General features: G+C 40.4%; 1 protein-coding gene across 14 annotated transcripts in view; it reads left to right on the plus strand.

Moving 5' to 3' along the window:
* Positions 1-22,667, plus strand: part of r3hdm2 (R3H domain containing 2) — a 47,356-nt gene that overhangs the window by 22,772 nt on the left and 1,917 nt on the right. For 5 of the 14 annotated variants that reach the window (XM_079340934.1, XM_079340928.1, XM_079340935.1 and 2 more), the window contains 21 exons: positions 414-455; positions 2,494-2,580; positions 2,773-2,896; positions 4,426-4,504; positions 4,826-4,885; positions 5,497-5,637; positions 6,082-6,190; positions 7,097-7,192; positions 7,705-7,754; positions 8,603-8,698; positions 12,239-12,474; positions 12,595-12,719; positions 13,489-13,587; positions 14,587-14,880; positions 17,251-17,386; positions 18,367-18,524; positions 19,071-19,210; positions 19,629-19,729; positions 20,319-20,488; positions 20,687-20,831; positions 22,241-22,332. In XM_079340934.1, the coding sequence (XP_079197060.1) occupies positions 414-455; positions 2,494-2,580; positions 2,773-2,896; positions 4,426-4,504; positions 4,826-4,885; positions 5,497-5,637; positions 6,082-6,190; positions 7,097-7,192; positions 7,705-7,754; positions 8,603-8,698; positions 12,239-12,474; positions 12,595-12,719; positions 13,489-13,587; positions 14,587-14,880; positions 17,251-17,386; positions 18,367-18,524; positions 19,071-19,210; positions 19,629-19,729; positions 20,319-20,488; positions 20,687-20,831; positions 22,241-22,332 (2,580 nt within the window). Of the gene's footprint in view, positions 1-413; positions 456-2,493; positions 2,581-2,772; positions 2,897-4,425; positions 4,505-4,825; positions 4,886-5,496; positions 5,638-6,081; positions 6,191-7,096; positions 7,193-7,704; positions 7,755-8,602; positions 8,699-11,661; positions 11,725-12,238; positions 12,475-12,594; positions 12,720-13,488; positions 13,588-14,586; positions 14,881-17,250; positions 17,387-18,366; positions 18,525-19,070; positions 19,211-19,628; positions 19,730-20,318; positions 20,489-20,686; positions 20,832-22,240; positions 22,333-22,667 lie in introns of all 14 variants that reach the window. The other 9 variants (XM_079340938.1, XM_079340939.1, XM_079340940.1 and 6 more) reach the window with 9 other exon arrangements.

Below are 22,667 nucleotides of genomic sequence, written 5' to 3' on the forward strand. Positions count from 1 at the left end.
GTGACGACCAAGTTTATATAGCTCGTCGTCATCTCACGAGTCTTGGGCTCACGATTCGATTCAGAATCTAGCTTTGATTAAAAATGATTCTGGATTCATTGGTATTTAACAAAAAATTGAGCGACTTACACTTAAACACTTGAGCGAAATGTCACAAGAAAGCAGCTGCAAAGTTTTTTTATCTTAATTTGGCCGAGGCCAAAAACACAAGAAAAACTGTCCTTTGAGAATTCCGAATGAAAGTTGATTCCATTGGAAGTTATCACATTCAACAATATTAAATAGAAATGTTTTACATCATGTGGTAATAGATGAGCTTTGTAGACACTTACTTTTGTTGCTTCTATCATTTTCTTAAATAAATATTTTTATAAAACAGCTACATTTCATTTTCATTCACATTTTTCTTTCAGAAACGAGCTCCTAATCATAGCCATGGCAGGAAACGGGCCAAGGTAAGTTATTTGTTTTGGGTATATTCTAGAAATGCTTTTAATGACTTAAACAGACTCACCTTTTCAAAGTCACCCAATGCCTTTATAACCCAGCACCTTGAAATAACCCCCGCCCCTTCTTTGTTGTACATGATGACCATTATTAACACTCTAATCTTATCCGAAGGGAACCACCATCTTCTTATCGTTTGGTGTGAAATCGTAAATCCCAGAGAAGGTTTAAAGTAGACGTGTGAAAGTGAACTAAGGAACTCCAGACACAGACGACTGGCGTTTTTAAAGGCCAACCGTTTTGACTCCAGTTGCATCACATACAGAAGAAGAATCTCAACAGATGTTCTTGTCTGTAATCTCAAACCTACACATATACTATAAAAAATAATGGCACATTCCACACACACTCCAAGATGTCTATAAGAATGTGTGCTTCGCCTCATTTGATGTCAGCAAAGTGTGGACTGACGTGGTGCAACAACTTCCTATTGAAAGGCTTTGCAAAAGGCTAAAAGCAGAAGGCTAAAAGAGTGCAAAGAGTAGAACTGAACTGGAGCTGTTTTAATCGTCAAACACTCGAGGTGTTTTTTATGTTTATGTCCCTTTCATGGCTTATATGGTAACTGTTTGGTTAGCAAACGGATCAGCTGCTCCTTCTCCCTGAAAGCTCGTCTCCATGTACTCTTAATCATGAAGTCTAACCTATTCACTAGTTGATACCAGTGCATGATACCGAGGGTTGTAAGGCCAAAACTCTTGTAGACTGAGCTTGTCCTAAATCTACAAAGGAAAGTAAAATGTATAAAACAGGCGATTCCGTTTGTATCCACATTATTTTAAAGCTACATCTGGGATGCTGAACGAATGAACAATTCTTAGCACTGACTGCACTGACTTTTCAAACTCCGTGGGTGTCCCCTATTTTACCTCCTGACTTTGCACACTGGTCTATGTATATCTACAATGATACAAATCCTACTCAGTTAATCCTAAATAGTATGCATTTTAAGTTTTTACAGCGCCTCTAAATATCATTCCATTCTCTTTACATTTTAAAATTCAGGTGAACAGCAGCATTCCCCCTGTTATGAAAACTAAAACAGTATTGGTTTTTAAATTCTACCTTTTTATGCAATATTAGATCCAATACTTTTGACATCCAAAGTGTGCATGGGAAGGGCCATAAAACAGGCATTAGTAATGTCATGATTTTAATTCAGCCTTAAAGTTTAGAAGTCAGGAAGGTAACAAGTTATTGTCTCGTCATCCTAAGTGAAGCAAACACAATTACAACTGACCGTGCCTTATCCTTACCTTGATCATACGTAAAGGTCTGTATTGTTTTCTTGCCTGTATACGTCTCTAAAGACTTCAGGACAGTGGTTAGTTGCACTTGAACATTAGAGACTGACCTCATCACTGTGTATTTCTGGAGAAGCTGTCTCAACAAAACCCATGCTTACCTAAAAATCCCCCTTTGAGATCACATCACTGTTATCAGAGTAAAAAAAAAATCTTAAAATTGGTTGCTATTTGTTACGATTCTTCTTGGTTTTAAGATATAATCCTCAAAGGGGCATTTCTTATCAGGTGAGGATGTGGGCTGACAGGTCTGCCAACATCAGCATGGTAGACCATAGTTACATTTACACTCCGATTTTTGGGGACGCTTAATGATGTTACATTTAGGTACCACATGGATTTTTAATATTCAAGTCAGGTTTCCAGGGGCTTTAAATGAAAGTTGATTGGTGTCATTATCCTAGTGATGCCAGCAGTGTAGTTAGTTTTACTTCAAGCTGCAGGGTTTTTTTGTTTTTTTTTGTTTTTTTGCATTTCCTCGCCTTTTTTCTTCTTCTTAACTTCATGATACTACCACCTGTTTTTGAGTTTTGCTTATGGCAACAGAGACTTTAGTGTAAACCATGATGACTGATAATATCTTAAAACCGGAAGCAACAAATGATGGATTACTTGTTTATAGAGGTCCATCTTAATCACACTTGGTTAGTCCCCAGGTAATGTGTGTGTGATTCTGTTTCAGTCTAATGCCAAACTGAAGCTGGTACGGAGTCTGGCAGTGTGTGAGGAGTCCTCTGGTCCGTTCTCCAATGATGGACCTCCAGAATCGGTACTGTTCCTGTCTCTAACCCCTAACCCCCCACCTTAACCCTTGTCATGTAGTCCAGCTAGGCTAGCCTATAATTCTCATGTATTCGTGACAGCATTGTTTGTGTTGGATAATTTGTGCTGAATAGATTCAACATCAAAAGAATTCAGATATTAATGTATTCTTTTTTCATTGCTGTGTGTGGCGTCCCAGGATATCATCCAGCTTCACATCAGCTGTCCATCAGACAAGGAAGAGGAGAAGTCGTCCAAGGACGAGTATGAAAATGAAGAGAAGGAGAAGAAAGACAAGACTCCGCGGAAGATGTTGTCACGTGGTGAGATGCAACTTCGGAGCTTTGATGCATTTTGAGATTTTGGTCCTTACAAAAGCTGTGTTGAGATCTGCGTTGACACACACAAAAACAGTAACACAGTAAGTGAGTCAATTTAGTGAACTTTTTCAATGAATTCTCCCTAAAATAAGTGATGATTGACAGGTGGTCCACAGCTAATCAAATGATAAACTCCAACCATTCATCTATTAACAAAGATGTTAACTTCAGTTTCAGGTAATCACTTAATTCGGTTATTAAGATAAGAGCCAAAGAGGCCATGATGACTGAAAACTCTCAGTTCCACGTTTCCTTATTGAAATCTTCAAATGAAGGGTTTTCTTTGATTGAATATTTCCCCTGAAGGCTCGCTGGCTGTTAAATTAAAGCATTTCAAAACCCAACTAACACAGCATCCACATTCTACCTAGCTGTCCGAACACCAACAAACAAACAAGTTTTTCTGCTCGCGTCAACGAAGAGTCTCCACGATCCATATCCCGAAAAAGATTGAATCCAAACACATCACATCTATAGAGAGCCGAGGCTTGCTTCAAACTTTCCACCGCTGTTCTGCCATTCTTAACAGTATTCTCTGTACTAATTCATGGAATGTGACCTTTCGATTGACAACTCATCCGACCAATTAGGACCTTCTACTCACCACTCACCAAGCTTACTATAGCCAATGAGAGCCCCCCCCCCCCCCCCCCCTTGACCGGCATGGCACATGATACAGATGTGACAAGTGAAAAAAGGCACAACAATGGTGCCGGTCTTTAGAAAGTCAGGAGAAATTGAGGTCAGCTGACTTAATTCAGGTAATAAAAATGATGTTACCTAAATCAAGATTTAACAGAAGTACAATGATCTGATCGTTTTTCAAATAAGCGCTCTCGGTGAAAATGAATAAGATGATGAGACAGATAATGAACAGACGTGTCTGATGAAGACTTTATATCAATGTCAGTTAAATGTCCCCCCTTAGTCACCCTTAAATGGTTTTGTCACATTATCATTGTAACATGTAAATACGATGTCCACTGTGTTAATAATACCAAAACTAATATGTCAAGCTAATTTCTCCGTCACATAATGGGGTCCCTCTGACTTCTTGTTTTAATTACCTTGCTCGCTCCTTCTCTCTCTACAGAGGCCCTCCGGCATCATTACAGTCTGAGAGCAGCTGAGATAAAATGGCTAGCTCAACTGTCTAGTGTTGTGGAAAACAGTGGAAAATGATACCCTGAAGAGTATGTGTGCGCTTGCGTGCGTGCGTGCGTGTGTGTGTGTGTAAAGGCATAGAAGAGCAGGGAGCTGCTGTCTCATTCAATCTGCTGCTCATGTTTATCCTCCCTGAGCTACCTGTTGCTTAGATGCTATTGTGATGGGCTGCCATTTTATAAACTATGCTCGACAGTGTTCGGGTTTAACCGTTTCAGCACTTTTTAGAAGTGTTCGTCTCTGTTCCTGCACAGTCTCTGAACCCGTCCTTTCTCCTGTCTGTCTGTTTACTTTGTTCATCTTGTCAGACTCCAGTCAGGAATACACTGACTCCACGGGCATCGATGTTCACGAGTTTCTGGTCAACACACTGAAGAACAATCCCAGGTATGAAGTTCCACAACATGTTAACTTATTTAAAACAGCTACGACAGCAAGAATAGAACACAAACACAGAGGATTCTTTACACAATCTATGGTGTAGAAGTCAGAGGTGAATATTGCAAAATGACTGCATGCAAATCTATGAACAATAACTGGATTAAGATTGAAAAGGTTGAAACGCTGGAAGAATCAACACTGTAATTGAAGATTAAAAGCCAATATTGACAAACCTCACGTCAGTGATCTTCGGTTGGTATGCTAGCTGCACAACAGACACTGATCTGCTCACCACTCTGAACTCTCTCCCTCTCTTTGGTCCAACAGGGATCGAATGATGCTGCTCAAACTAGAACAAGATATCCTGGAGTTCATTAATGACGACAAGTAAGCCATGTTCTCTGGAGCTACTCTCTTGAATATAATTTTAGACAAGCTAGGCTTATTATAGATTGGCGAGGTAACTAGATAATTATGGCAACGTGTAGCTGATAGTATGGGCTGGCAGTATTTCAGGCTAGGACTCCCTGTTCCCCTGTAACCAGAACACTGTTAGGAGACTATAGTATGTGGATTTGACATCTGTCTGAAAGCAGTAAAAATGCATCTTGTGCACAACAGAACCAAATTATTTGGTGTCAAAGAGAGACGGTCTGCTTTCCAAACCACTCAGAAAAACAAACCTCATGAGAGGGGATAGGACTTGTGGGAAATAAGACAGAGGGTTTTACAAAAGTGACAAAATGATATAATTGGTGTCCTAGAAAGTATCTAAAGTGAAATTGTGCGTGAAGCTGGATGTTGTTTGTTTACTTCAAACAAATAGCGGGGAGTTGTGCTTTCAAAACATTTGAATTGCTAAATGTAGACATAATAATAGACTTCACAGAACATAAGGACAATGAAAACAAATTAGAACACAAGCAATACAAACGAATCACAGCACGCAGATGAAATCACACTTGTTACTTACAACTCTGTTTTTGTGCCCCTTCCAGTAACCAGTACAAGAAGTTTCCTCAGATGACTTCCTATCACCGTATGCTGCTGCACCGTGTGGCCGCCTACTTCGGCATGGACCACAATGTGGATCAGACAGGCAAAGCTGTCATCATCAACAAAACTGGCAACACACGCATGTAAGTTTTTGACTTTGGTCCAGACTTTAACAGCTGCAGCCTTAAAGCGACAGGAAACTCAGGATTAAATGTTTGAACAACACTGAGCTCTTGCAGGAATTTAATAACACTGGAAGAAACCACGCAGTTTGTCAAAGTGTTGGTGTCATTAGAGGTTAATGGTAGGTGATGTAATCATGCAAACACACAATCACAACCTCAGTCTGTTCATTGGAAAAATACTGGTTTTAAAAGTCAGGATCATGAAGGACATTGCTCTGCATTCATTTCATTCCTAAATCAAAACACTGGTAAGAACGGCTTTACATTGTTGATATGGACTGCAATATAAAATAACTGAGTTTAAAATATGCTATTGCAATTAATCCAAATTAACTGTTGAAAGTCAGAGATCAGTAACTATTTTATAATTGTATCTTTATACATACTTGACTTTTCTTACAGCCCAGAACAAAGGTTCTCTGAACACATCAAGGATGAACGTAACATGGACTTCCAGAAGAAATTCATCCTCAAGAGAGATGATGCCAGTATGGATAAAGATGATAATCAGGTAAGCTACATCGATAGAATGGAAATGGTAGCATATTTATATGTAAAGTTTTCTCTGTTTTAACACTGAGTTTGTATTTAATGATCCATGTTTTTGACTGTATATAAAAATGCATCTTGACTTGTGCAGGTACAATAAAGTTCTGGACTTGTCAACACAACTGTCGATCATGGCATTTGACACATTTTTTATAGAATCAGTTGACTGAAGAAAAAAACATCTCAGAAAAAAGTGGACTTTCACCCAAATCAGCCTGATAAATAGCCAACTATCATGACAGGAATATGTTTAAGAAGAAACAATTTCACATGCTTAACGATTTAATTTATCCCATTTGTTAGAATGTAAAAGGCAGGGTTTATAACTTAGCATTAACTATGTTGGCCTCACTTTCAGGGAGCTATTGTATGGTCTATCAATGATCAATACCTCTGCCAACCTGGCTATTGTATCAGAGCTTTCCAAACCTTGATGTTTTAACCCTAAATGGTTGAATCGATATAATAAAGAAGTCTAACTACATGTGTTTGCTTTGTTTCAGTTTAAAACAAGTTTCTCTCACAACTATGTTTATTTGAAGCATTAAATATGTGCTCAGCGCCTGATACTCGTACATTTTGTCACATTTCTGTATCATCATTCTTCAAGTGTTCTATCACGTTTGTAGTGCTAAACCTTCCCACGCTGATTCTAGTCTTCAAAACACTCATTTTTCACGCACAGTTTCCAACCTGTTGTTTTGTTTTGACAGCAGGCAGCTGCTCTCCCTTGTTAACTAGTGTTGATATCATGTGACTTTCCTACTTCTCATTATAATAGTTCACAGTGATTGTGGCCCTACAAGCATTAGCAACGTCGATGTACATCATCACAAGTTCCTAATGTGGTCCTTTCCCCAAATGTTAGATCCGTGTGCCGCTGCAGGACGGGCGACGAAGCAAGTCCATTGAAGAGCGAGAGGAAGAGTATCAGAGGGTACGAGACCGGATCTTTGCCCGGGAAGTAAGTATTGAACAAACACTGAGAAAGGCAGATGAACATCATGTTCCAATGAAGTTCACAATCATTAGCTGTTGCCTCCAATAAAGTAATAAGTGTGAGGTCAATATATCTTCAGCTCTTACAAAGAATGCATTTTTTTCCCATCACGGATCATTTTACAAGTTACTAAAAAATGTGAAGGCACAGTATTTCACAAAACAACATCATGGTGCAACTCGGCTTCAACTTCCTTGCTCGGAATAGTTTTTCCTTTTTGACAGATTTATACTTTTTTTGTGCGTAAGCAATTAGATAACAGCAAGTTGTTGTACTTCTCTAACAGAAGCTCCGGCGCACAGTCAAGTTTAACCAACGTGTGCTGTTTGTTAAAGTTACAGAAGAACCAAATCATACATCCTAAATCCATGTCAAACTGGAAAACGTTGAGGAGTTATTTGTCAAACATTTTTCTTTGTCTTTTCTTGGTCAAAAGTCCTTTTTTTTGAGTAGATGAATCATTTCATAATGTGCAGGTGTCCTTTTTTTTACAGTCCTCTCAAAATGGATACATCAATGACAACAGGTAAGATGATTCTTCCTACTGCAGAACATAGTGTCTTTTAAAAAAAAAAAAAACTCCATGCTAGTCACCTTGCCCTCTACTGTAAGCTTCAGTGTGTATGTTTAAGTAGATAGATAGTTAGGACACTTGAGACCTTTAAACACAACCAGTATGGACACATTATCTAGTGATTACTTTTCCCCCACGGATCCGTCCACATGCAAGAACCTATCCCACACTGCAAGAAATGTTGAATACTTTATTTTTTTTCCACACCTTTTGTATTCTTTGCCAGACAAATGGTCAATGCGCTTTGCAGATGTGTCTTTATTGTTTTTTCTTTATTGAATGATTTGAATTAGGGGTCGACTGATTATCAGCTGATGTTAGACATTTCGCTGATTATCTGCATCTGTTTTATTTTATGATAGCCCATCAAATTAATTAATTTGAAAGTGTCTTTCCCTGTGGGTCTGTTTTTACTCAATGTTGGCACAACGGTATGAATCTTTTCTGTATATGCATATCAGTCTAATGAACTGCTAATTATCTGTATCGGTCCTGAAAAACCAGTATTGGTCGACCCCTACTTTTAGTAGGCAGTTTAATGCAAGACTGTGAATAATCCTTTTGAGAAAGAGTGCTAGGTATTTAAACTTAACATTTTGAAGAAACAGTTTAGCTCATGCAGTGATATCAGTCATCCTGTAGTGTCCTGTCCTGGTGAAAAGATAGGTTTTCCTTAGTGTGCCTTTTGTTTTCCTTTTTTTTTTCTTAAAGGTAAAAGTTCTTCACTGTACCAGCCTCTCCCTGACACCTTCCTTATTTTACCCTCCCCTTTCCCCCCTTCCCCCCTGTTCTCCATCCAGTCCTGTAACCCTAGCGTTTTCTCCAAATATTAACCCCAACAGACTTTCCACTGAGGGCTACTGCTCTAGCTCTCAAAAGAGGAGGCAGATCTTTAGGTATTGGGGTGCTGCTGACCTTGACTTGTGTGTTGCCATGCCCATTTTTTTGAAAGTGGTTTGGTGATGATAGTGGTGACTTGTGGTGGGTTTTCTATATCTGCTTGGCGTAGTGGGCTGATTGATGGCTCTTCCAGCACTGCACCGTGGGGCTTCCCATGGCCCATGCATGGCTGCTTTGTGGTTTCACTGGGGACTGATTGACCTACTTTACCCTCCACCCATCAACCTTCAACTACATTTATAAAGTAACTGCATCGCTTTCACAGTAACCTGTTTGTTTTGTGGTTGACTTAGTCTTGTAGTTTTTGTTAACATGTCACCTGTTGCATAATAGCATTAACAAGGATGTAAGCAGTGGCAGCATAATATGAAGGATCTACTTTCAGTAAAGTTTATTGAGCAAAAAGAATCAACGAATTTTGATACAGTGAAGAAAAATGGCCAGGTGGTATTTTGTAGGGATGCATCAACATGTTTTTAAATCATTTGACACCACTGCTTCAGATTGTTTGTTGGTCTGTGCCAATGTTTTTTGTTCCTGATTTCAGCCATTTTGTGCAAGGAACAAAGATATCTTCATTCTGAGAAAATAACAGAACAGTTGAAAGTCTTTCATCCTTTAATTGTCCATCAGAACAAATTAAAACATACAAAAACCTTTAGAAACTTTAGTTTATAATTGATCACTCATTAGTAAGTAGTTTCCATCTAAATGTCCCAAAGGCAGTGTTACTGCAAGAGAAATTTTGGTCAATTTTACATTGATTTTAAAATGTCACAATTAACATCCGCAAAGCCCAGTACCTTTTTTTTTTTTTTTTTTTTTTTTGGTCTTGTTGCAATTTACTCATCTTTTTATGAAATCTCATTTTTTACTTTGTCGCTAATGTAAACGTAAAAACAATGTGGGGAAAATAAACCCCCTGAAACTTTACTATTATTTCGATGAAGCCCTCCTTTTCCTCTCAGTTTCTGAACCTTTCAGCTTCAGGTATTTTATTGTGCAGCTCTGAGTTGAAGCACCTGAAATTGAAGTATTCATATAAACAATTTTAGATTCTAAACCTTTCGAATGAACACGATCAAATTACTGACTTAACCTCAATGAACCAAATAAAGAAACCCTTTCTTTTCTCTGCGGGCGGCCCGGGTTCGACTCCGGCCTGTGGCCTCTTTCCCGCATGCCACTCCCCTCTCTTTACTGATTGCCGACTCTGTCCCCTGTCTATCTCTAATAAAAAGGCCAAAAATAAATCTTAAAAAAAAAAAACCCGCCTCGCCTGTAAGTGTACGTGATGGGGAATGCAGTCATGAGGAGAGACGGTTGATGAATTATCATGTGATCACCAGCAGAGTCCCTCCTCCTCATCTTCCTCCTCCAGCTCATCATGCTCTTATCTTGGTTTGTAGAATACTCTCAGCAAGTGTGAGCCTCCCCTTTCCAGAAAACGGCAGACTACCCGCCCTTCCTTAGACGAGCCTGTGCAGAGAGAGGGCTCAAAATAGAGCTTCCATTAATTACAGTCTCTGTGAAATATTTATCAGCCGCAGCCACCTTCAAACGGCACTCACCATCACAAGGATTTTACAACCCAAACCCACATGCCACATCCCTGTCCTCATCATCATGGAGATTCCCACAATCAGCCTTGTGTGTTTTGAATTAATTTAACTCTTTCTCTCTCTATGGACGTAGTCAGTTCCTATCCCTCTTTCTAGTTCGAAGGGCAAACTCACACTCGGCTCAGGCGCTCCGAACCTTGTTGAAGCTCGATTGCCCCCGCTGAACTCGCACTCTAAGCACGGTTACCTCTGTACATAAATAATCATACCTGTAATGCTGCCAGTGCGCACAAGAAAGGTGCTCCGGTTTTATTTCTCTCTGTGAGGACATACAATAATTACTGGTTGAAATATCATATGCATGTTTAAGTGCATCAAGAGCCAATCATCACTAAAGTGTCATTACAGAGAAAACAAACAGAGTGGACAGTTAGCATTTTGACATTTAAGGTATCTTGGTTAATTCATGATGTCACCTCGTTCACTAAGTAACATGTTACGTTACCTATCAAAGACTGTATGATGGCAACAATGGAGTCCATGACTGCAACTTTATTGACTTTGTGGCTTATTTTGAGTCTTTGTTCAGATCCAGCACTCGAACATTTCTGTATCAGGCCGAAGCGCACCTCTTCCAACAGTGCCAGGGCTAAGGAAGTGTACCATGATTTAGCACGGTATGGAGAACTCACACCAGACTTTGGAGATCAAACTTGGGCACGGTACGGGTTGCCCCGATGTTAGTGCGCCCTAAAAGGACAGGGGGATAGAAGACTTGGCTCTATTTTCTTTCACACTGCTTCCCTTAATGCAGAGCTGTCGCTCTCTGTTGTATGTCGAGTCAACATAATGCTATAACGCAATATGTACAGCACGGTCTCCTTTTGTAATTCTTTTCAGTTTTTCAAGCACGCTAGGTTTAAATGGAACAAAATGATTCTCAACGCTGACCTGTCAGGGATGATGGAGGGCTTCCCTTAGTGTGGCAGTTGAGCTCATGGTGTGATCATTGGTTTTCTTGGCAGCTACCCTTATCCAGGGTGACAGCATCACAGCAACACAATGAGTGTGTATACAGCAATACAGTTTGAAGAACAAAAGTGGTGAACCAGTAGTAGCGAGTGGTTATTTAGTAGTATGTGTGTGTAAGTCTGAGTGTTGATGTACATCTTCCCTCACTGTCTGACAGTTGATGTGCATCTGGTATTAAGTCACAAGAGTGTGTGGGTGTCCTGTTCTGTATCTATTGTCTATAATACAACAAACTGAAAGTGCATGTGTTATATTTCGTGTCCTCACATGTATGCAAGAACGTCTGTTTTGAAGTCTTTTATGTGAATGTTGTCCCCAGTCTCTGACTGTTTGTGTGTGACTTCTTGGGCGTCTGTCTCATCTAGTGTCCCTGTGAACTCCTCCTCCACCCCAGTGTTGACTGTCCAGAGCATCTTATCTCCTTGCATGTATGTTTTCCTATGAGGATGGGTTCCTATATGAGTGTTGTGAATGTGTGTGGTCATGTTTAACAGTGGAATAATATTGTTTGGTGGTTTGTTGCTTGATTTTTGTATCGTGGTTTCACTAAACCAGCCAAAACTGCATCTGTGTTGAATGCCCCATCCGAGCCTGTCACAATGTCTGTCTTTTTTACCTGTTGATGACCTCGCTGTCCTCCTCTGCTCTCTCCTCTTTTGTCTTCAACTTTCCTTCTGTCTCTGTTTCCATCTACATTCGTCTCTGCTTCAAATTCTCCCGTTTACTTCTGAATATGCCTCAACACTATCACGCTTGTTTCTTCTATTCTTCTCTTGACTTCTTATACTTTCTTATTCTTCTCGCTGCTACTTAATTCTCATCCCTTTATCTCTCCTGTCACCTCTTCTTTTCTCCCTCCTGTGCATGTGTCCCCGATCTTATCTCTTTCATTTCATCTTCCTGTCTATCTCTCTTCTTCCACCCTGTTCTGTCGTCTCTCAGAGGGAACCGCGAGAGCTCAAGCCGGGCGTCTAGCAGTCGTCAAAGCAGTACAGACAGTGACATGAAGTGCCTGGAGCCACGGCCCTGGAGCAGCACTGACTCAGACAGCTCCAACCGCACCCTCCGGCCGCCTGTCACCAAGGCTAGCAGCTTCTCTGGCATCTCTATTCTGACCAGAGGGGATAGCCTGGGCAGCAACAAAGGCTCCCAAGGAAGCTGCAAAGGCTCTCGCTCTGGTAAGACCTCTGCAGGAAAGTTTGGGGTAGAGGAGTCTCGTCTTTATAGTGTATATAATTGAGGCTAGAATCAGCTTGTTTGTTTGTTTGTTTGTTTGTTTGTGCGTCCTCCACCTGCAGCCTCCCAGTCCAGCCGTAGCCTCCTCCCCTGCCCCACACAACAGCCACAGCCCCAGGCTCCACCTCAGACTGCCCTGCTGCCCACTCCACAGCAACACCCCATGGGTAACCACATGATCGCTCAGGTACGTACCTCCACCACCTGACTCAGTCGACTGTATCAGGGAAACGCACACTGTTCTACTCTGAGAGGGTCGTTTAGTGAATAATCAGTCCCTCCAGAAAAGTTGCGATCCCGTCACACGAAAAGTCAACCAATCCCTGAACCTTTTTACACGATCGGGCAATTTAGACTAATCTGTACAATTTTCCCACATATTTCTTTTTATACAGTAATTTTCCCTGCATGTTGGCAACCAGTTTAACTTCTTTCATGTTCAAAATATTGACCCTCCCCTTTGGTCTGTATTGTTGTAGAAGCCTTGCACTGTTTACTGTCTGTAAAGCAGACAGCCATACTGTTGAAAATAAATACCGATGTGAACGTTTCCGTCATAAGCTTCATAATCTGTAAAGAATCTGTACTGAGTGTTCTCACAGAAAACATGTGATTATTAATGATATATTCAAAAAAAAATAAAAAATTTGCTTAAGCAAAGATATAAAGACATGATCAAAACATACGGTATCTTACCCTATTTTCTCTGAGTAGGGATTTTGTTCACTTTAACATTTTTGTTGTTTCTGTGAAATATTTAGAAACTTAATGTAAATTCCATTTCCTTCCATCTGTTCATTAACAACTTTTTCCTCTGTGTTCTAACCCACATATTTCCTGTCTTAATCGTCTTATTGACTTCACTCAATTCGCTTCCTTCTCACTGGGTTGCTTCTCTCTCTCTCGCTCTGGCCTCGGCCTCTTTATTTCCTCCCTCTTTCTGCTGTTGTGTGTAGCCGGTGGCGTCTCTGCAGCCCTCTCAGCCTGTCTCCTACTCCAGCCCTTCCTGCCCCCAGGTTCTCCTGCCAGTTTCTCCTCCCCAGCAGTACACAATGGTACTGACACCTCTTGTAGCTTCCTCTATTTATATAGATGTAATGGCTGCATTACTGACTCCCTCACATTCCACATTTAGACATCGCTTTATTGTCTTGATACCTTGCAATCTAACGTCCATACAATTTTCATTCATCTCAGAAAGCTTTTATGCAAACCATTTTTAATGTGAAAATATTACTGACTACTAATCACAATTAATACTGTATACAAGTACTTTTTTTCAGCAAATGTTTTGTTACTGTTAGTGTGGTGGATAGTTAACTTTTTGCAAAAGTATATTTTAAATGATACTACTTTCAATAAATGACATCAGTCCAATGTGTTTAAATTTTTTGTTTATAGCTCCCAAAGTAAATTCATGAAATTATAGACATTGCATTACTTCCATCCTCCCAGTAAAGTGAAGCTGATCAGTTTGTGCAGAACAGAACCATAAATGACCTTTCCTTATGGATGTGTGGAAATAAAGTTGTTTTCTGTATAATCCACTGTACCCATGACAGAAAAACCCTGCAGCTTAGTGCATGCTCTCTGCAGCTTCATGGAGGCATTGCTTCATAAAGTTGTGGTTCAGCTTGTTGTCATACATTCATTACCTCACTAAGAGCCAACTCTGTTGGGAAAACAGTCAAATAACCAATTGATTTTTGAAAATCTGTGAACATTCGGTCTGCACTGCACAGTAGAACCTGACCAAGTAATTGACCAGCAGATAAGATCGGTGTACATGTGTCCATAGCTATCTGAATCTAAAAAGTGCCGATCTATCGGTATCAGATTTTCCAATTTATGCAGCATAACCATGATGTCACCATGATAATCCACCTAGTTTAAAAAATAAGCCACCTTCATGACTTTGAGAGTTCTTAGTCTTAATAGGCACTTATTAAAATGTAGTTTTTTTTTAACTGTGAAAACAATATTCAAACTGATACTCTTGTTTGTAATGCAGTTCAATCAAAGTTCTTGTATAAAGTAGTTTCCATCGCTGGCAGGGAGAAGAGCTGCCGCCCCAGTTCAGCCAGATGACGCTGAGTCGGCAGGGCTCTAGCGAGAATCCTGAGCCGCCCCCAATGTATCAGGCTCCTCCCACGGTGTTGTCGCAGCACCCTCCGCCTCAGACCAGCTACATCATGGCGACTACAGGCCAGCCTATGCCTCCTCCGTCTGGTTACCAGCCTGCCACTGGACACCCCCATCCTCCACCTCCACCACCTCCTCCATCACAGCCCGTCATGCAGGCCCCGCCGCCCCCACAAGGCTACATGCAAGCACCTCCTCCACAACAGGTACACCACTCTCCAAATGTAGATCATCGGGCCTCGAAAAATCCAATCTGTTCTCAACATAGATGTCACTGTCTCATGTTAGAATTACTCTTTAAGTAACAATTAATTCAAATTAAAACCTTTCGAAGTGTGTCACAGCGTGTTTGTCTGAAGCTGAATCATAAAAAAAGTGTAAAGAAGTGTTGCATGATCTTGTCAAAATGTCTGCTTTAGTAGGTCTGCTCACAGAAAAGATGTCATCAGAAATAATCAACTCCTTTAAGTATGTTCCCTCACATGCTTTTCAGTGTGGCCGCTCAGCCAAGTCTGACACGTTTGTCTGATTGCAGAGGCGGTGACAATAATGAGATCTCTCACTCTGTCACCCCCCCCCCCCCCCCCCCTCTCAGGTTTTTATGTGCATCAATGAAGTAGTAATAATTTATTTGAAGGAGGCAAACCAAATTGACCTGGCCATTAAGCCCCCGGTGGGAGACATTAGTGCCCTGTAAGATTGCTCTGGGGCGACGCTGTAAAGAATCATAGTCTGTTTAGCTGTGTTTTAATTGCTGAAGTGACTGAATTTTTCCAAACAGCAATAGTCTTGAGTATTTATGAACGTAATCTCAGGTCAGCTGAGCTGAGCAGCTTGTTAATTAGATCCAATGATGGAGTGGAGCAGCTGCACTTTTACAGAACACAGAAACATGTGAGCCCAGTGACTGCTGTGCTTTCACACACAGTATATGTGTTCATGGGACGTCAGTGTGTACTACATATTCTAGAAAGTCCCTTCAGTGTCCATTCTTTTACTGTAAAACCTTTTTAAACGGATCGTCTGCCTTTGTATCTGTTCTACATTATAATTCTCTCTGTGCTTGGATTTTGTGTTTCCAAGCTCTGACCTATATTTACATCCTCTTTTCTTGCCTTCTATCACCCTACTCACCAAGCTATATTATCCTCAGTCTTACATCTCCACGCTTGTATGAACAGAATAAGCTGGAAATGCTCTATTTAAAGTTGTGGGTGGTCAAACAGTTTCACATATCGACACTGCTGCAGCGTTTAGAAAGGCTAAATGTTGTCACGTACAGTATGTAGATAAAGGTGGAGGCGTGAACTATCGATCCTCTAACATTCAGCTTCTGCGGTTTTTTGGGTTTGATGTCTAGTTGGAAATTCTGTTTGCATTTAGCCCGGTTGTGTAAGCAGCCAGTTGTTCAAGCGTCAGAGTTTAACTCTTGCACTTCTGTCTGCTGTACCTGGATCGTTTTGTTTCTAGAACAAAGTTCAATTCTTCAGGCTTCCAATTCGATCTGCCATAATGTAGACTTTGATGACTGCAACGGATCAAATGGCTCCTTGATGCTAACTTTAATTTGTTATTTTGCTTTTCCGATAATTAATGGTTAACTTGCAGGTTCAGCATCACGAGTCTCTTGTGTCGAACCCTCTTAAATCAGACGTCACCAAACACACTCATCAACTAACCGGTGAATATGGTGCACTGTATCTACTAATAAAAAGTATTTACGGATGTTTCTTGTGAAGTTTGTTGCGACTATATCACGGGGTAAAAAGCTCGAGACAAATGTCTCGGCTTGTGGGACAGATAATGTTGATTCTTGACATATTCCTTGGAGATCAAAGACTCATAATGTTTTTGGCTTTAATTTTGTGAAGTTAATAGAATAGATATCTAAATTAGTGCAAAAGCTGACCGGTCAGCTAGATTTGTGTAAAAAGGAAGAAGAAAAAAAAGCAAAGAGAAACAGTTTTCAAACAAGTCTAAAAGTGACGTTTAATTTGGTTTTTGGTGAATCTATTTTATATTCAGGCAGCGCTAAATGATTTTTCATTCATATGGAAACAATGGATTGTAGAATACAATGTACAAAATAATATATTACATAAATCACAATAAAATAATGATACAAAGTGGAAGTGAAGAAAAGAGGACATGAAAAGAAATTATTTAACAAGTTCATATAAATACATGTATCAATTGAAAACAAGCTTTCAAGGAACAACCAGACAGAAGCTGAATCTTTTTCTAAATGAAACACGAAATCTCATGAAACATGTTGGTGCCACGTTACAACACTGAGGCTGAGTATGTCTGTAGATCTGACACGCACAATCAGCAATGACCCGCTGGCACAGCGCTCTCCGCTCTGTGGACCTTGATTGTTCGTCGGTGTCAGGTGAGCTCAATCACCAGAGAGCAGGGAGAATACCAACCTGCGAAACACAGGAGGGAGAGAAACAAACGCAGTATGATGGCACGTCACAGTTAAAGAATCAAAAGCACTTTCAAGCATCAACAATTACATCTCTTTACTTTTCTGTCTTCTTAGTCCCCTAAGTATATTTCTTGTTTGTCCTCAGATACAGGTGTCCTACTACCCTCCTGGTCAATATCCCAGCTCAGGCCAGCAGTACCGTGTGCCCCAGACCATCTCCCACCAGGTGTCTTATCCTGCCCAGCGCACACAAGCCATGCCTCAGCCCGCACAGCAGTCAGGTCTGTACTTTTTCTGACCACTTGTTACTCAAGCATACAATTACTCATATGTTCAGATGTCCCCAAACAGCTTCGAAAATCCATTTTGACTTGTTCAGAGAACTTTCCAACATGTACTAATAAGTCATCAACACAAAGGTGCAGTGCACTCTTTCACAAGTGTGCTCTGTTGTTCCTGTGCAGAAAACGGCTTTCTTGTTCTTGGTTTTTAGCCCACCAGGTGAAAGGCTGAATTTTAACCTTGTCCTGCATTGTTCTGCCAAGTCAAATATGTTTGGACAGAAATAGAACACTTTCATCTTTCCATGGAAAACCTTGACAGCTTCATCCCTCAATCCGCGTCATTTGGAAATCTGGTAAATGTTGGCTGTGTCTGTGAACACAGTACATAATGGTAACCATTGTTGACAACCTTCATGGACTCTGGCTCCTAGTAGAGGCCCGCCAAATCCTCATCGATCAGGACGATCGCCACCAGTGACATCTAGAATCACTTAAAGGTCGGCTGTCTGAAGTGAAATATGACTTTGAGAAATTACATCAAGTGTTTGAACTTTGACCTTTGGAAAGTCTCTCTAGTCAGTGACGGACTGAATGTTAAAGCACTTACCCCATGGGACAGGCACCAAGTTGCCAATTTAAGTGAAAACGTTACACAAAAGGTTAGTCAAAGCTATTAAACACAGTTTCCCTAAAGGGCAGCACTTCAATAAATGAAAAGAAATGAATAGACCAGTTGTTATTTTTTGAAAATAAAGGGATAACAGTTCATGTCTAACACTGCTTGTCACAAATTTTTAAAAGTTTAAAATGACGGCGAATTGTGTCGTTAAGTGTTCTTTCTATTGTTGATGTAAAGTGTCTGATTTTATCCTTCCAGGCCTAACAACTTCCTTCTCTTCCTCTCCTCCTCTTATCAACTTAAACTCTTCCATTATCTTCCTACTCTAAATATTCTCATCAATTTGTTGTGACGTCAGGTCTCCAGACCATGATGCCCAGCCAGCAGCCGAGCTACCAGGGCATGATGGGTGTGCAGCAGCCTCAAAATCCCGGTCTGCTTAATTCGCAGAGGGCAGGCATGGGAGGACAAATGCAAAGCATTATGGTTCAGTACCCACAGATGCCATCATATCAGGTATGGACATTTTAAAAGCGTCCGTGGGAGAGACTGTATTTTAAAACAGGAGGTGCTGATTTACATGTGTTACATAACTAATTTATCTGATGATATGAACGATGAATACTTTATAAAAGGTCATCAATATCCTTTAGCCAGAGTGATGCAGTTAAAACCAAGGTTACAAAAAGCACAAAGTAAATGGTAGAAATGGATGCAGAGGGAGGTTAAAGTAGCAGCTAAACTCCTCTCTTCTTTAACTTTTAGAGGAGCAGCCCGGGGATCCACAATGTACCTTGGTTTTATCACATTTACATGTGTCTTTTTTTAATTGCACAGGTTTCATTTTTTATTCTTTTTAGTCGTCATATGGGGGAGCCTTGTAAATCTTGTTTCGGGTTATCATACTGTATATGTTAGGGAGGGGGGGGGGCATAGGGTTGTTTATTGTAACAAATGTCTTGTGTCCTGCATGTCTTTTATTCTGCTACTGGATGCCTTGAATTTCCTTCGGGATCAACAAAGTGTCTGTCTGTCTACATTTGATCCCTTTCACTCATCCAGGTACCTGTGGGAAACGAGAATCAGCAGGTGGTGCAGCAGCAGTACCAGCAGCAGGTCATGGTGCCAGTCAGCCAGTCTGTCCAGGGGCCCATGCCTGTCTACTACAGTGTTATCACACCCACACAGCAGAATAGCACAAGGTAGGGAAGAACTCTAGTTTCCACAGATTAACATTTTGCACTTGTACAAAATATACACAGCCATGAGAGACGGTAGTTGTTACATTAAAGTTGTCTTCAGCAAGTCTTTTTCAAATGTCATCAGGGTGAGCAAGTTTTATGTTGTTGAACTTTATGTTGTTTTTGTTTCAAAATGAGGAAGCGTTAGAATGAACCCCATTTGATTTTTACTGATTTATTTGTATTTGTTTTTCTTTCGGAGAGGAGCACACTCAGAAAACCAAAGAGAATCATAAAAAAGTAGTTTGACCTGAGATAAGTTAGGCAAAACTGTGAAAAATACAGATAACTGCCTGAAATAGTTTTAAGTAATTCTGTGTGCATGTGATTCACCTTTTTAAGTTGATCTATTTTCTCCTTGTGTGTTTCCATCCTGCAGCCCCTCTGTAGGTTACCTGCAGGCCCCCAGCTCCGAGCAGTATCAGATCACACAGTCGCCGTCCCCATGCAACCCTCCACAGCTGCAGCAGCAATATTCAGGTGAGACCTGCTGTTAGTATTTCTGATCGCGTAACAATGCAACTATTTTAGCTAACAGTTTTGATTTCTATCATTTGAACTGTTGTGGACACAAATTTAATGTCTGAGGTATTTTATATTACTTTTCATATAATCCAGAATGACGTGTTTTTATTCTTCAAACACTGCAGACTTTAGAAAGCTGTGATAGTAACAAGAAACCAGATAGCATTCTTCCAAAACTATGAAACACAGGCACCCTGATTTTGTGTTCTACAAACTGAAATTAAACGAGTTTCTCAGATATCAACTTTGTAGTGATTAATAAATAAATCATTCTCTTGTAAAACGTTAGCGCTCCATTACATGTGCAAACACAATTTTCAGTACTTTCCATTTTTAACTTTTGTGATAGATCACATTTTGAATCTGTACAATTATCCTCAACAAAATGTAATAACAAATAAATCAAATGTACTTGAAATGTTTTATGTCTTAAGTCTTTCACCTGAAAGGTTTCACTCTGCTACAGATGTCTTTTTTTTTTGTCCTTCTAAATCCACCGTCATTAATAACGACCATCATTAATCGATATGTGTTCCTCTCTCAGGAGTACCTCCTCCGGGACCTGGGGTGATGGTCATGCAGCTTAGTGTCCCAAACGGACCCCAGCCCTCCCAGAACCCCCCTCTCGTCCAGTGGAACCCCTGCAAGTACTACAGCATAGAGCAAAGACCCAGCAAGCCAGGAGAGCTCTACAAACCTGACAACACTCCACAGGTACACACAAACCTTTTGACTGCAACTTTTAGTCTGTCTACCCCCTAGTGGTCAACATGGGGAACTGCATGCATCAGATTAGTACAGAATTGTCATGAATGGACAGTCTGTGTTTTAAAGAAGTTGTGCAGAGCTGAAAATATGATCATGTGCTCAGGAGCATGTGTCACATGAGATTGCTGTTCTCTTTGTGTCCAGGCCAGCACCCAGCTGACGAGTCCCCTGGCCTCCCCCACCCAGTCTCCAACCCCGTCCCCCTCCGGCAGCGTCAGTAGTGTCTGTCCAGGCCTGGGACCATTGCCCCTCATATCCCAGTTTCCCCGGCCAGGAGGACCCACTCAAGGTACAACGAAGAAGGGAATTCATGGAATACATGTTTTCTCCTCATTATTAAAGTAAAAAAAAAATCTGTGTCTCGATATGTTTGTTTGTCTGTTTGATTGGTTTATGCTTAAAGTGCAGTTGTGGTAATTCTTCATTGAATTGGACATTTAAGTGTTTATGTTTGGAGTTGCCTAAATAAAATAATATTACATAATAATATGACATTAATAATAATATAATTTAATATTAATAATGCATAATATTGATAAGGAGCAAACTGAAGCATGTAGGAGAACCTATAGTGGCTGTGAAAAACAGGAAAAGAGCTCTAAAGTTAGTGTTGGGTTTGTTAACTCCTGGATACCACATGGCAGATACACTCCCTTTGTAGATCAGCAATTCTAAATCTAAGGTCTTATTTCTATATGACTATACATTAATGGAAGCCTACTCCCTAACATAACATACATTTATGCCTTTGACGGCCCTGTTTACACCCAGTATTAAACATGTGCTGTCAGTGATTTGGGCAGCACTTGAGTGAGAGCTCTCACACTTTACAGTAACGAGGTCTTTCCAGTGAGTCCAGATCTTACTTGCCTGCTGCAAAACCAAATAAAAACCTCAACATCCAACAAACATCATTACATATTTACATGTACATATTTATGACCATATGTCATGTTTCACACAGAGGAAGGCAGCGTTGTTCTCAGCAGTAATCAACATGATGTCACTTAAAGGGGCGATCCTTATTGTGGAACAGGACACATGATCCTTTACACGACTTATTTCATGTGGAAAAATGCATCCCAGACCACCTCCATAAGTGGTCTGCGTGATCTGGCCTCGCGTACAGGTCGCCGCTAGGGATCAGATCACCCAGCACATGTCAATGCAAGGATTAAAGAGGGTAAAGTTATTGAATCGTAACCATTAGAATTGATGCCTGAACTACAAAAATAGGAAGCAGGTTAAAAAAAAAAGTATGCTAAAGGTCACAGCTCCAGTAAATAAACATTAACTGACAGACTTGTGCTCTTTCCCCCAATTTCAGCAGTAAGTGTCACATCATCTCCCCTCAGCAGGTTATCATGACTGGCACAGTGCCACTTTCTGTACCCACACAGGTGTAACCACATCTCTGCCCTCTCACACATTTACTCACACACACCTACAGTACATCATTCCACAGTCCACGTAGTATCACAACGATGCTGGTCTTTATAAAGAAAAACTCTTTGGGGGATTGATTCTATAACCCTCTATTGAATCAATCTTTTTAATACATTCTGTTTTAACACAGGTGTTCTGCTCCCTTTGTCTTTCTTTCTTTAACATCCATAAGGCATTATGTGCCTCAGTAAAAAGGGTTATAATATCCAGGGTTGGTTCTTCCTATTCTAACTTGCTATTCTTGTTGTGTAGGTGACGGGCGTTACTCCTTGTTGGGGCAGCCGCTGCAGTACAGCCTGTGTCCTCCCCTCATGCATGGCCAGTCCTCCTACAGCTCCCATCAGGTCAGAACATATTTACATATTGTGCAAAAAAATATACAAAAAAATATATTTGTGTACTGCATGTAAGCTAACTCATGTCTTCTACATGTTAGGGTTCTGAGATGAATAGTCTTCATAGATGTTCAAAGCTCCCCTTTAGCCAATATTTATTGAGAAACTGTTTTTATTATGTGATACTGTTTAGAATCAATATCCTCTACTTCCCTTTAAAATCACAACATAACAAGTTGTGAACATTTGTCTTAACGGGAGAAGAAGAGGACATTTAAATGCCGTCAGATTGAATCAAGCTGCCCATCTTGTTAGCACAGAATATCATGAATCAGTGAGTAATT

Source organism: Symphodus melops, assembly GCF_947650265.1.
Source record: "Symphodus melops genome assembly, chromosome: 4".
NCBI classification, from domain to species: domain Eukaryota; kingdom Metazoa; phylum Chordata; class Actinopteri; order Labriformes; family Labridae; genus Symphodus; species Symphodus melops.